The 16,067-nt window shown below is 33.4% G+C and overlaps 1 protein-coding gene across 2 annotated transcripts in view; it reads right to left on the bottom strand.

Annotated features, from left to right (window-relative positions):
• The window catches only part of LOC145260481 (organic cation transporter protein-like), a 150,178-nt gene that overhangs the window by 14,280 nt on the left and 119,831 nt on the right, over positions 1–16,067 (bottom strand). For both annotated transcript variants that reach the window (XM_080118587.1, XM_080118588.1), the window contains 2 exons: positions 11,430–11,515; positions 6,358–6,478 (listed from right to left, as the gene is read on the bottom strand). In XM_080118587.1, coding sequence (XP_079974713.1) covers positions 6,358–6,478; positions 11,430–11,515 — 207 coding nt within the window. The remainder of the gene's footprint in view (positions 1–6,357; positions 6,479–11,429; positions 11,516–16,067) is intronic.

The following is a 16,067-nucleotide window of genomic DNA, read 5'->3' on the forward strand; positions in this document are numbered from 1 at the left end:
CATTTGAGATATTTTATCACTGCACAAGCAGAAGGGTCTGGGCATATAAAATCAATAGTAGGTTCTTTGATAAGACAGGGAGGTGTTCTAAATGAATGTTTCTATTTAAAGCAGAATTGAATCATATCTGACATTTATATTTAAAACTTTAAATTTCATAAAAAGTAATGAAATATAAATATTGTGAACAGTCATTGCAGAGAGGTATGTGAAGCTTTATCTCAGTGCACTGCTGTGAGTCCCCGACTAGAGCAGGCAATCGATATTTCACAGATTCCGATGGCAATAAAAGTATCGGAAGTGTGGAAAATTTGTGAATCCTCATTCAATCCTGGGCAATGTCAGGTCTCTCTGCTAGTCTATTAATATAAACTAGTGGGACCTGTGGAAATTCCACAGGGGACTCATTCATATGATATATATTGATGTTGGCATTCTGTAGATGTTCAGTATAAATGGAGATGCTCTGATATTATTGTAGCTTTTTGTTAAAACCGCAAAAGTATTTATCTAAGCTAGCATGAACACCCGGTAAAACCCGGTTGTAAAGTACGCTTAAATATGATATTTTAATTTTTGCAGAGTTTGTATATATTATTATAGAGTTAATGTTCTATCGATTTTTATATATTATAAAGTTGCAATTTCAAAAATAAAAAATATATCCATATGACTTGGGTGCATTAGCTTGAATGGAAACCGAAATAAAAACTTATGAAAAAAAAATATGTATATATATCTATATATCTATAAAAGTGAAAGTGTCTGTCTGTCTGCGTACATTTCCCAACACAATAACTGTCAGTTTTCAGTCTACAGACTCGAAATTTGATATAAAGGGTACTGAGATTTGGGAAAATCTTTGTAATCAGTTTTCAGCCAAAAATTTGGCTGTTAAGAGGTCAAAGTTAAACGATTTGACCTTTGAGAACTCTACCAAACTCCTCCGCCAATTTTGGGTCTAAACACTTGAAATTTTAGATATAGGTTCCTTGGACAGGGATCTAACTTAATAACTTGATTTGATCTCAAAACAATAAATGTTAAGGGGTCATAATATGGGGTAAAAAATTTTTTTAATTTGACCTCTGCGCTCTCTACCAGACAATTTCTGGTCTAAATATTTGAAATTTTACATAAAATGTATTCAGAGATAGGGCAAGCTTTTTAATCGGTTTGGGTCGAAAATTTGAGCTACAAATATATAAATCTATGTATGTATGTTTGTATGTCTACCTAAAACTTTCGACAGAGGCAACAGATTTTCACAAGATCAGTATCATTTGAAGCTCGACCCTTTAGATGACAAATACCAAAAACTTGGCTAAAATCATTAATTTCGTCACCCTCAACTGGGCACTTTTCTACAGGGAGGGGTCACTTTTTTCACCAATATTTTTGAAAGTCATCCCCTCTTTTCGATTGACTAGTCTTAATTTAAACCTACATCACTTCCGATTTGGCGGTAGTCATAACAGCAAAGACGTCACGTTTTTTCATGTTCTTTTCCACCTTCATGATACGGGTTCGAGCCTGCCTTCCTACTACCACCTTTTTTTTTTTGCTCAACACACATCTTCAAACATCCGGGCAACGCCGAGCACCCATGCTAGTATATATAACTGGAGTTCCTTCAGCCATAATCAAAACTGAAACAAAAATTTATGAAGATTTCTTGATAAAATTATTTATAAAAAAATAGATGATTTAAGTGCCATTAGCTGCAGTCGAAACCAAAACTTATCAAGAATTCTTGATAAAATTATTTATGACAAGAAATAGAACATAACAATTAAACGACCCAGATGTAAGCGTGACACACAAAAGAACATGCTATCGTCTTGATATATAGATTACAATGTTTTATGTTTATACAGGGTGAAACGATTGTTGTCGCCCTAATGAAAGCAACACCACTTTTGTTGAAAAAAACAATTCAGGTAACTTGATTATGTAGTAGAGCTGACATCTGTTCAATGTGGGTGACTTCAGCCTCAATCACCACCTCGTTATGGGTCTGGAACTTTTCCACAAGCTCCAGCGGGAGCTTAGTAAATACTGAGAGGATGGCAGCAATCAGACTGGCTTTGGTGTTGTGGAAGTTCATGTTCGTGATTTGTCGACGTATGACCGAACGAAATAGTCTAGCGGGTTAAAGTCGGGGGAGAAGGGGGGGGGGGTCAGTGAGAGAAGGTTACAAAGTTGTAGCACTCCTTTTGAAGCCAAACCTGGGTCTCTTTGGACTTGTGGGCTAGTGCAGAGTCCTGCTGCCACACCCAGTGTCTCCAGCAGCTATCTGATTTCACCAGGGGATCACCACACGCTTCAGCAGATCCAGGCACACTTTGGTGTTGACTTTCAAGCTGACCGAAGATTTGAGGTGGCATGATGTAGCCCTCACTTGAAATTGCACCAAAGACCATAACCGTGGTCAGACACTGTTTTCATAACCCTGGGTCTGTCCCTATTATTCATGGCAATCCATCGGTGCATTTTGAGAGCGTTAGCAATAGTCCTGTTGTCATAACTTGAATCCGTAGAGAGCATGAGTTCTACAGTGGCATATCTCCGATCTAATGATAGAAGGCTCCTATTGCTCTAGGGATTTGTACATAACTGACCAACTAGTACGTGGTCTGCAACAAAAGAAAAAGAAGAAAATCGGTTTTCATCAAATATAAATGGAATCATGTCTTTTCTAGGGCAACAATTTTATCGTTCCACCCAGTATAAACACTTGTATAAAATAATTTTTATTAATATAATATTTTTGTGTTTACTAAAATTAATGTTTGTTCTTTATCTGCCTGCCTTTCTCTTCCTGCTCATCTCTTTCTTTCCCCTCATATATATATATATATATATATATATATATATATATATATATTAAAACGTTTGATGCATGTCCAGGTAACCTACATCTAAAATTTCAAGTGTTTAGACCCAAAATTGACGGAGGAGTTTGGTAGAGTCTGCAAAGGTCAACTCTTTCAACTTTGACCTCTTGGCAGCCAAATTTATGCCCAAAAACTGATTAAAAAGCTTGCTGCATGTCTGAATACCTTTTATGTAAAATTTCAAATGTTTAGACCCAAAATTGGCTGAATAGTTTGCTAGAGACTGCAAAGGTCTTTAACTTTGACCCTTTGGCAGCCAAATTTTCAGCCAAAAAACAAATAAAAACTTGCCCTAGGTCTGAATACACTATGTAAAATTTCCAATGTTTAAACCAAAAATTGACTGAGTAATTTGGTAGAGACCGCAGAGGTCAAATTTTTTAAAACGTTGACCCCAATTTTGCCAATTTTGAGCTCAAATCAAATTACAAAGTTTGATCCATGTCCAAGTAACAAGTAATTTTAACTGGCTTTTGGTTTTCTCGCAAGGTATATTAAATAGATGGGAGAGAGGGAGAACAAGAAGGAAAGAGAGGTAGAGCAAGAGGGAAAGAGAGGGAGAGAGAGGGAGAGAGAGAGAGAGAGAGAGAGAGAGGGAAAGGGTTAGTGTAGATGTCATTTTTTTCTTTTGACACGTACGATGTTCGTTTGAGGGTTTGCCGTTGTACATCGAAGCCACTGCCCAAAGCACAAGGTTGGTGGCTTACGCCATATGTGTGTGAATTTTTTATGTATCTACCCGGCCTCTCCGCATTACCTGCACCCGTACTTTTATTTTTATCTATTTATTTATTATTATCTGTTATTAATTATCTTCTTATCCTAGCTTTGCCTTGTTTGCTTGGTGTAGGTAGGTGCATGTCTGTGTATATATATGTTGTATGTATATATCACTACCTCTCTTTCCCTCTCGTTCTCCCTCTCGCTCCCCCTATTCCATCTATTTAATATACCTTGCGAGAAAACCAAAAGCCAGTTAAAATTTAAAACCAAAATATTGAAACTTCCCCCCTCACTCTTCTCTTTATCATCCTCCCTCCACCTCACTATATCCATATATCTCCACCCACGCCTACCTGAATATGCTACCCCCCCCCCCACACACACAATACAATTGAATGTATCTTGAACCTTCAAAACTGAAATATTGTCAGCACCCGCTTCTCCCCCTCCCCTTTTCTTTCTTCCTTTTTTTTTTTTTTTTCTTAAAAACACCTTTTTTCCAATGACTAACAACCACTTCTGCGAGGCCTGACGAAGCTGTCGGATCGTAAACATGATCCAACATCGGAAACATATGTAGCCAAACAGATAAAACGGTAATAAAAAAATAAAACATATATATATATATATATATATATATTAGTTCTCATGCGAAAGAGCAGGACAGAAAATGTTTTAAATAATAATAATAATAGAATAACAATAACAAAGACTTTCACTGGTGAGGACTACTATTGACTGTAACCAGTTATACACTCCTTTTGAAATTTTCATCTCTATTTTTCTCGTTATTTACTGAATATTTGCTAATGAAACTTATATGAAATATGCTTCTTATTAAATTTTAAAGATTTTCTATTCTGAAAGAAGTTTAAAAAATTTAATCTAAAAAAGTTATTTTAAAGTTTTTGTTAAAAAAATTCAGATTTTCTCATTATTTAGACCCGTATTACAAAGAGGGGTTTGCAAAAAAATCAGTTGTGGTGTGAGGAGAAATACAAACTGAAATAGAGAGGAGAGTTTTTAAATATAATCTTAAAAAGATAAGATACAAGTTAGAAAAGCATTTCATCCAAGGCATGAAAATTTTATGTAATGTACATTTTGTTGCAATTTAAAAACATTAGCTTTCATCTAGCAATTAATGATATAGATATAAAATTTTCAATGATTTTTTTTTTTAAAAGTGCAACAGAATGTACATTACATAAAATAAATCCAGGGTAATTTTTTTTGATTCAATTTAAATTAAATTTTTATACCTTACTTTGTAAAATTTATAAAAGTGCACTTTGAAAATAAATAGATTTCAAATTGAATCTTGTACCTTTATTTTTAAAGCCTATAGTAAAAACATTTTGTTTAACAATTTTCATGCCTTGGATGAAATGCTTTTCTAACTTGTATAATAATCAATAGAGGATTAATTCTATAATAATTCATACGTAATCTGCGTAAATTAAAATATCATAAGTGTATTGTACGACCAGACAACGCCGGACTGCCAGCTAGTATGATAAATACTTCAACAGGGAAGATAACTTAGTTTTATTATTCTCCCGCCCAGCAGTAATTATCACCGATCGTTGCATAAACTTAGGGACTCCAAAATTCACCACAGAATTATCCCACACTATATGTAACACGATGTAACTGTATTTTAAATTAATATTATCAGTATAACTTTTGCACCATTTAAAAGAAGGGCAAAATAAACCAGTAATAATTTAAAAAAAAATTTTTTTTTCATCGAACGAAAATAATGAAATTGCGAAACGAAAATCGTGTTTGCAAATTGGCGCTTTAAAATAACGTTCCCATGTAGTTGACATTCCGAACGTGAAAGCATACCCGTATTTAATAAATCTAGCAAAAATCAACTAATGGTCAGATTTTCGTGAAATTTTCGATACTTATTCATTTTAACTTGTATATATATATATATATATATATATATATAATTATTTACTATAATAATTATTAAATCCCTACAGACACAAGTGTTTCATCCTTTTGGGGAATCATCAGTGCAGGGTGTTACGATTAACACCAGTCGATAGATTCAAACCCAACGACAGAAGCCATCCTGGACTCCATTAGCAAGGACCTAACCCATTTGGCTACTGTTAACCGCGAGAAATGCTGTTGAATTTAAACATTTATTCTTTAAAATGCTTTTTAACGTCTGTCAGAGTGATCTAATGATGATCTGCGCATAAGAGCTAAATTGACCGACTTTAAAGGGGTGAATGTGAAATAAAAATTTCAGCCAAAATGGAAAATTAAAATTGGTGCGAAAATAAAATCATGCCAGTCTGGAACTGGGGTTCCCAATTTGGGGTGCAAGACGATAAAAGTTTATATAAAAGATAAGATATTGTTACTCTTGTGTGTGTGTGTGTGTGTGTGCTTTTTTTTTTTTTTTTGCAATGTACTAACTTCTTGCTTTCATTTTAGGATTAAATTTTGTTATTAAATGCATTTAAAGAATAAATTTACGATTTTCTTTTGATAAAATATTAACCGAAATTTGCAAAAATGTTATCCTTTAACACAATATAAATTTTAGCAAGAGAAGTGAGAGAAATTTCTTGAAGAGTGCAGACCAATAAATCGTCGGAAACCACTGATCAAGAAAGACAAAACAGATGAAGTGTAACATCAGAACAGATACTACACTTTTCTCCAGCCATATTTTTATTCAGTAAAATATTACAAAGATCCCTATGTTGCTTACCTGACTTCCGTTGGGTAAAGCTCTGGGGAGTATAAATATAAACCCCCAAATGCAGACCCAATTCCTAGCATTGCCAACATAAAAAACACCATAAAACAATCATCCATTTCTTGGCTTGAACCTATAAATATGAAAAAAAAAACAACAAAAAAAAACATTGTGTGAACAATATAATCAATATAGTAAAGCAAAATAAAAAAAAAATAAAAAAAACACAGGAATGTTTGAAGTCGGTGGTAGGTGCACCAATTGGCAGCTGAAGAAAGAAATAGGATAAAAGAATTAAAAACAGAAAGAAAAACATTCAGCAGAGGAAATATGATTGGACAACAGACAATATTTTCTAGCAAGTAACTTCCTAATAAATGGGTTACTGAAGATAACATCTGTCTGATTGATGTAGAAACATCTCAGCTATTCGGATTATTTGGATTCTTTGGACTACTGTCAGACTACTGTTCTCATCTTCAGTGTTATTTTCACACTGTTTTGGTCGATGTAACCTCCAACCTTCTTCAGGTGTATATTGTTAAACTGAAGGATTATTCTGTTGAACTCAGAAATCTGAATCGAATTTCAAACAGAACCTTTTGTTTAATCTACAATGTAGCATGTTCTTGTTTTGTCAGCCGTGACTGGGTAGAAATCCAATTGTATTTCAAGTGTTGGCCACACTTATTATATTATGTAATGAAAAGTCTGTTATTTATTTGTGTATTTCTTTTATTTATTTGTTTATCAATCTTATTTATCAAGTCCGTGATTGTCTAGTTAATGTCTATTTTAATGGCGTGTTCGTCTAGTCTCCGATTGTGGGTGTGTGTGTCAGAACATATATGAATATACATGACGACATACCTGTCTTCTGTTGGTACCTTCTTCTGGGAGGATTCGCCGATCATCTTGGGGGAGTTAGTTCTGTTACAATCAAAGACACATGCGAGACAGGAACTCATGATGATGATTGTTTTTAATATGTATATTTTTATTCCCTCCCAGACGTTTTTGTCATAGTAAATAGCGATGTTTAGCTTGTGCTTCCATTTGGAACTCGTCGCCCTCTTATGGAGAGACTGGTTTTAATGCAACTTGTCTTTTTGATGTCCTGAACCCAACTCAACTCAAATTAACTGTTACTCAAAACTCGAACCCCTGACACGTCGGATCTGATCCCCATTCGCCTCACCTCTGGTGCAACTTGATCAGTCACAGAGTTTGATTTATGTTACAGCATGACCCTTTGACCCTTTTGCACCTGCAATGCTCACTCCTTATCGTTTCCCACAATTCAACTTTATTATTCGGCTAGATTATATATATATATATATATATATATATATATATATATATATATATAGAGAGAGAGAGAGAGAGAGAGAGAGAGAGAGAGAGAGAGAGAGCTGAATAATGCTTTCTAGCCAGCGTTGCATGGCAATAACATAACACACTGAGGATTGAACCTTCAACCTCCAGAAAAGTGTAACTTACATTTAAATTTTACCAAACTATGCCATGGGTTTTTGGTTCAAAATTTCATGCAGAAAGATTCCCAAATTCGACAAGATACAACTGAAAAAGGTTGGTTACATCAACGAAAACATTGTGTAAATAACACTTAAGATGAGAACAGTAATCCAAAGAATCCAAATAATATGAATAATCAATCCTCATCTCGAACATTCAGAAACATCTCAGCTAGTTAGAAGAATAACATCTGGCTAATTGTTGTAAACACACCTATAAAAGCTACCGCAGATACACTGGATAAGATGCATCCATTTGCAGAATAAACACAATTCTGGACTGGACATGGCAGTTGAATATGCATGGGTGTCCAAAAATGTTATATTAACCAGCTCAAATTGAGGTTTACAGAAAGAGGTCAGTTAGCATATTCGAGAGATTAAGTTTTGTCAAATCCTTTGTACTCTTCAGCCCTCACAAATCTCCCTGACTCCACATGTTTGCCACAAATGAACGTATATTTTTTCATACATAAGTGAACGTATATTTTTTCATACATAAGTGAACGTATATTTTTTCATACATAAGTGAACGTATATTTTTTCATACATAAGTGAACGTATATTTTTTTCATACATAAGTGAACGTATATTTTTTCATACACAAATATACGTATATTTTTTCATACATAAGTGAACGTATATTCTTTCATACACAAATGAACATATATTTTTTCATACATAAGTGACCATATATTTTTTTCATACATAAATGAACGTATATTTTTTCATACACAAATGAACGTATATTTTTTCATACACAAATGAACGTATATTCTTTCATACACAAATGAACATATATTTTTTCATACATAAATGAACGTATATTTTTTCATACATAAATGAACGTATATTTTTTCATACACAAATTAACGTATATTCTTTCATACACAATGAACGTATATTTTTTCATACACAAATGAACATATATTTTTTCATACATAAGTGAACGTATATTTTTTCATACACAAGTGAACATATATTTTTTCATACATAAGTGAACATATATTTTTTCATACATAAGTGAACATATATTTTTTCATACATAAGTGAACATATATTTTTTCATACATAAGTGAACATATATTTTTTCATACATAAGTGTTGTCATTACTTTTAGAAGTATAGCAGGTCGTTTTGTTTTATGGCATACCAACCCTTTTCAGGTTATTTAATGCAAAACTCAGAAATTTTGGAAAAAATTTTTATGCTTCCAATTCTTTATATATTCAAATATTTATTCACAACATTTGATTTGCTGGCTTTGTTTTACAACCTATCAACTTTTTCAGGTTATTTAATTTCAAATCCTGTAATTTAAAAAAAACTAGTTTTACACTTCAAGTTCTTTATATCACCAGATATTTATTTATGGAATTTATTTTGGTTTTATTTTGTTTTACATTTGGCCCTTTTTACGCCCTTTCATTACTAAAAAAAATATGGTTGCCAAAAACAGTTCATGAAAGACCGTAAAAAAAAGGGCCAAATTTGGCCTTAAAAAGGCCAATCTATCAAACCTTAGAAAGGCCAAATTTTAAAAACATACATTTAGTCTAATAAAAATGATAAAAAAAAAATAAAAATGAATTTTTTTCGGGCTTTATTTCGGCCTTTGGGTTTAATAATGTGTTTTATATAAAAACAGTTTTTATAAGTTTTTGTCTGTCAAATAATTTACCTTGCTAAACTACACATTTGGCTGGTTTTCTTTTGAATTTGACAAACTTCTTAATGCATTGTTGTATGCATAATAGAAACTTATGTTGAAAAATAAATTAAAAGAATTGTTTTGAAATCAGAAATGGGTTCAAATAGTTTAGATTCTGATACCCAAAAATTTCTAATTCCTGATTCTAATTGATCATCTCAACATTAGTTTATAGTATGTACTGTTAGGCCCCAGTGATATTGTGTGTCACTTTTGGTGACTTTTGCAACTGCTGTTATACGAAGGAAACGACTGCAACAAAAAAAGCTAAACAAACAGAAAGACATCACTATCTACTGAGCAACCATTTATGATTTATCAACAAAATAATACTTCAGCTGTGTTCTACAAGATGCTGGTCTCAGATATTTTGCGACTGTCTGAAATCAAAGGATTGTGTCATTAATCGTTAAAGAAAAATTGACAATCACTTATTAACCCAAAGCTTTTTTTTGTTTTGATCGTACATCACTCCGACCACAGCCTCAACTAGAGAGGCTGCAATATTTCTGGTCAAACCTAAGGATATGCTCCGATAAATTTGGATGATTCTATTTATAATCATGTGTGATAAGAACAAACCAATCACATGCCACCCAAAACACTTTTATAAAATGACTGAAGGTTTATTTTTTGAAGTTCGTTCCCACTACATGAACTTAGACGCCAGGGTCGGAAAGTGGGATTGAGAAGTCAGCATCCACAAGGAGAGGCACTGACCTGCAAAAAGTGTCTGGGCAGCTCCATCAACATTCCTCGGTAAGAGTGCCTCAGGCGATTAACAATAAACTAACCCCTTCTCAAAGAGAGAAGGTAAAGACTGCCTAGAACTTCACAGGAACAGCATTACACCAAAATCAATAGGGACCAGATCATTGCAGGAATCGTCTAATCTTTGTTAATTTTGGGGTTGAGGATAAAAATCGCTGTTGAATTTTCTAGTGTAAATCATTCCAATATCAAAACAAGAAAATCACTGCATTTCTGCTGATGGTGGTCGACTTAATTCTTTGCTTGGGAAAACTTCTCTAACTGAATTTATGCTGCCATTCTTTTTTCCTTGGAACTATGAGGTTCCTTCAATAAGTTTCCAGACTTTTTTGTACAGGCATTTAAGATTGTCGTAGACGTTTGAAAATTCAGTATGTTATTACTATACGTCTTATGAAATGACTGACCGATTTTTATGATTTCAGGTTCAAATGAACAGCTATAATAGGAATTGGAATACACCCTACTAAAGCTTGATTGTCACAGCTGGTGAATTCCAAAAATGCAATCTGGACGTGAGGACACTTTAGAAGAACGATATGCAATAAAATTCTGTGTTAAACTTGGAAAAAATGCCACAGAAACGTATAGAATGCTTTAGACTGCTTTTGGACCATCTTGCATGAACTGAGCATCAGTTTTTGAGTGGCATAAGAGATTCAAGGAAGTCAGGAAGTCTGTGAGCGATGATGAGAGGTGTGAGAAGAGTAAGTCAGAACACCAGCGTTGATTGATCAAATAAATAATTTTATGGATAAGAACCATCATGTGTCTATAGAGACAATAAGTGCACAGTTTGATGTCATTCTTTTTTGCTTGGAACTACATTTTTCTATTTCAAGAATGACTTTACACTCAAGAGGTTATGGGCCCAGCATTTTACTTTGACAGATCTGAATCAGAATTTGAATTGTGGCAAGTGAAATTTTGGGGATATTTAAGAATACAGAAACTACACAGTTATACAGTCACCACGTGAGAATTTTAACAACCCAGGGGGAAAAAAACGCAACAAGTTCAATCCTTGTGCTGGGTAGTAGATACACCCAAATATTCAAGTTTCTTACCACCAAATCCTTTTAAGATTGCAGCAATAATCAAGAATACTGAACCAGAGAAGATTGCTGTAACCAATGGTCTTTTGTGTCCAAATCTGAAATTCAAAAAAAAAAAGGAAAGTACAAGTAAAAGAATTTATCTTTTAGTTTTTATTCATTTACTTATTATTTGAGCATAGTTTAATCAAGAATCTCATCTCAATTTTTAATGAAAAAAAAAAAAAAATATATATATATATATATATATATATATATATATATATATATATATATATATAGTCATGACTAAAGATATTTTGGTGCAAGTCCAAAATTTAAGCTGCTTAATAAACAAAAATACAGAAAAATCTTTTTGGTGTAGATACCCATCACGGAAAAAAAAAATGTCATATTCTAAAAATCATATCAAGTATTTTTTTATATAGAAAATCATTCTTTTTTCAACATTTTTTGCAATTAATAGCAAATTGTAGTCATTACAAAACTGATTTTAATTTTGGTAGTTTGAATTGAGTTGTCTATATTTATTTATTAAAGATGGAAGACTAATACACACCATCTTCACTTCCTCATAAAATTTGATCGTCTTTGTAAAAAAAAAAATATATATATATATATATATAAAATAAACTGGATCAATTTAGTGATTTTTGGAATATGACATTTTCGTTCCATGATGGGTATGTACCGCAAAGATTTTTCTGATGGAATGAGAGCATGCTACCCACATGGATTAAAGGGTTCTATTTAAAATTCCACGCAGATTCTCAGAGTTTGACAGAAAGATTCCAGAGTTCAATAAGATACACCTCGAGAAATCAGAACAAAAAAAAAGTTACAACGAAAAAAATGTGGGAATAAAGAACAGTAGTCTGAATAATCTTAATGATCCAAATTATAAGTAGAAAAATTGTTAATATTTATTGAAATTTATATATATATATATATATATATATATATATATAAGTGAACATGTATGTCTGTCTATCTGTCTGTCTGTGTACATTTCCCTACACAATATCTCTGTCAATTTTCAGTCTACAGACTCGAGATTTAACATAAGGGGTATTGAGATTTGAGAAAATTTTTTAATCAGTTTCCGGTCAGAAATTTGGTTCTTAAGGGGTCAAAGTTCAACGATTTGACCTTTAAGAAATCTACCAAACTTCTCTGCCAATTTTGGGTCTAAACACTTAAAATTTTAGATATAGGTTACTTGGATATGGATCTAACTTTATAATTTGATTTGAGCCAAAAACAATAAATGTTAAAAGGTGTCATAATTGGGGTCAAAGTTTAAAAAAATTTTACCTCTGCAGTCTCTACCAAATTACTCAGCCAATTTTTGGTCTAAACATTTGACATTTTACATAAAGTATATTCAGACATAGGGTAAGCTTTTTTATCATTTTTGTTTTTTTTCTGAAAATTTGGCTTCCAAGAAGTCAAAATTCAAAAGATTTGAGCTTTGCAGTCTCTAGCAAACTATTAAATCAATTTTGGGTCTAAACATTTGAAATTTTACATAAAGGGTATTCAGACATGCAGCAAACTTTTTAATAAGTTTTTGGGCGAAAGCTTGGCTGCCAAAGATCAAAGTTGACAGAGTTGAAATGATTGTTAGTATTTGGAAGAAGTGTTTTAGAAGAAATACGAAAAAATAAGGGGGGGGTTAAGAGATAATAAGGGGGAGGGAGACAGGTATCGACAATATTTCAGTTTTGAAGGTTAAAATCCATTAGATTGTATTGTGTGTGGGGGTAACAGATTCAGGTAGGTGTGGGTGGAGATATATGGATATAGGGAGGGGGAGGTGAAGATAGGATCGTAAAGAAAAAAGAGAGGGGGTAAGGAGAGGAGGGGGAGGAGTTTCAATTTTTAGGTTTTAAATTTTGACTGCTTTTTGCTTGTTCAGCAAGGTATATTAAGTAGATAAGAGAGAGAGGGAGAGAGAGAGAAAGGGTTAGTGTAGGTGTCATGTGTTTGACAAGTACAAGGTTCCATTTAAAATTTTCATAGTCGCTATAAGTTGACTTATTCATTTGAGTTGACAATGAGTTGTTTTTAGGTAGTTATGGATTAATACATATGCTAATGCATGCGCAAATACACATACATACATACATACACATATGTACATTTCTACACATCCCTATACAGACACATATGCACATACACATGTATATAAACAATGCATATGCAGACATACACACACACACAACTCTTATACACATATACATACATATATACAGACACATATACACATATATACACACACCTACCTATATATATATATATATATATATATATTAGGGTGTCAATGAAATGTACATAATATATATTGTATAATTTCACTAGTCTTACCCTCTATTTTTGTTCCTATAAACATAAGTATTAATTATATGATTTTCTGTAATTTTATCTCAATGTTTACTGGTAGCTCAATAACTCCAAAACTTCCATTTTTGGAAGCAAGAAGACATGTATAACTGACCAACCCCGGAATCACAATAGTCAAAATGTGATTTGAAACCCTAATTTTGACATCTTTCAGTTATCTCTTAATCTTATTAAAATTTTATATGGATGACTTTTGAAATATATCTTATACTTTGGTGGAGTGAGAGTTAGAAATTTTGTAACTTCAAAAATAAGTGCAAGCCTACTGTATATGACCTTTCCAGTTTTGGTTACGATCAAAACATTAAAAATATTCTATTTGTCATTTCAGAAATCATAAACATCTTGCATCTAACAGACGTGGTACAAATGCATAACTAGGAGTAAGTTACCTAGTAAGCATCAAGTTCTCACAAGATTTTTCGATTTGCATAACTAGGATTAAATTACCTAGTAAGAATCAAGATCTTTCAAGATTTTTTGGTTTGCATAAAAATCTGAAACTCTCAATACAAGACAGTGCTTATGCTACAACATCTGAATTGCTGAAGTTCTGGCCTAAAGCTCAAATACCAACATGACATGAACTACATCATTATCAAAATGGAAGACTTGCATAATAAATGGAAATTACAGAAAAGAAGTGTTCAAGGAAAACAAATACTCAGAAAGCTAAAGAAGCTGAATTTGCAGATTCACTTGATGACTTATTCGATGTTGCACTTATGATCAAGATTGATGAAGACACAAAATTTCTAGAAGCATGAGAAAGGCAGAAGAGGTTGCATGGGTCCTGTTGATTCAAAGTTACGTAAGGTTGAATGTAGATGTCTGGAGAGAAAACATCTTGCAGAAATGTGAATGCAGGTAGAGGAAAAAAAAAGAAAAAAAAGAGTGATTTGGTTACACTCAGCATGGCAGGATATAATGATGGAAATTATTTCAGATCAGATGATGCGGAAAGACCAGATGCACCTGTACAATGTTTCATTCACTTCTTAACAAGCAGAAAATGTCATAGACCAATGAATGTCATGACAGCAAAATTTTAGCTGCTCTTGACAGACCAAAATGCAACATACATCCTAGCAGCTGCTGCAGAAGCATTAAGTCACAACCCCAGAGAGGTAGCTCCGAACAAAGAATCTACAAGACAAGCCTGGCGATATCCCTGTAAAATGGCAGCCCAGGAAATAAAAGGAAGCTTTTTGCCTAATGTTCCCCTAACTGTCCATTGGGATGGTAAACTTCTCCCAGCACACTTTGGAAATGAGAAAGCTGACAGATTGGCAGTGATTCTATCAGGAGACGGGGTTATGAAAATACTTGGTGTTCCTCAATTGACAAGTGGGACTGGTGAAGCTCAAGCAGATGCTGTTTTCTGATTTTAATGAATGGAACGTTGCAGACCGAGTCACATCAATGTCATTTGACACAACTGCTAGCAACACAGGCAAAAATGCTGGTGCATGTGCATTGTTGGAACAGAAACTAGGACATCAACTTCTTGGAATACCTTGTCGTCATCACATTCATGAACTGATAGTTGCAAAGACAAATAAAACTTTTCAGAGATTTTCACAAGGTTGGAACACCATAAGTTCTGATGAATACCAGGGAATCAATGATGAACACTTTTCAGTGTCTTTAAAAAAAAAAATGAATTCATTGCATTTGTACACATGCAGCTTCAGATGTACACGCCACGTGATGATTACAAAGAATTTCTAGAGTTGGCCTTATTATTTCTTAGAGATCAGTCACTGTCAAGCTTGGAAATACAAAAACCAGGTGCCTATTATCAAGCTAGGTGGATGGTAAAAGTCATTTTTTAAAATTTTTTTATTACATTTTCACCCCAAACAAGGCATGTTGCCACTTTGATATAGGGGGCTACTATCAGGGACATAAGCTACAGGGGTACTGTGGCACAATGACGTAGCCCCTTTTGTGGGAACTAACGGCTTCTACATTAATAACCCCTATATCTAGCTTCTAACCTTATGCCTGACTTTGTGATGAAGTTAAAAACGTTTCATGCAGGTGTTTTGTGGGTTATATTATATAGATTTTTGGGAACGTTAGATCATGTTGGTTGGGTTTGAATGACAGGTGTTATGAAACTTTTAGCAGTCATCTAAGCTTCAGCCTCTGCCCCAATCATTCAAGAAAGGTCAGACTTACACGCGGATATCTGAAGTTGAAAAACAAAGCATTATATGAAACGCATATTTCTCTCTCTCTCTC

This window comes from Euprymna scolopes, chromosome 36, assembly GCF_053919585.1.
Source record: "Euprymna scolopes isolate OS-2025 chromosome 36, ASM5391958v1, whole genome shotgun sequence".
Classification (NCBI taxonomy): Eukaryota; Metazoa; Mollusca; class Cephalopoda; order Sepiida; family Sepiolidae; genus Euprymna; species Euprymna scolopes.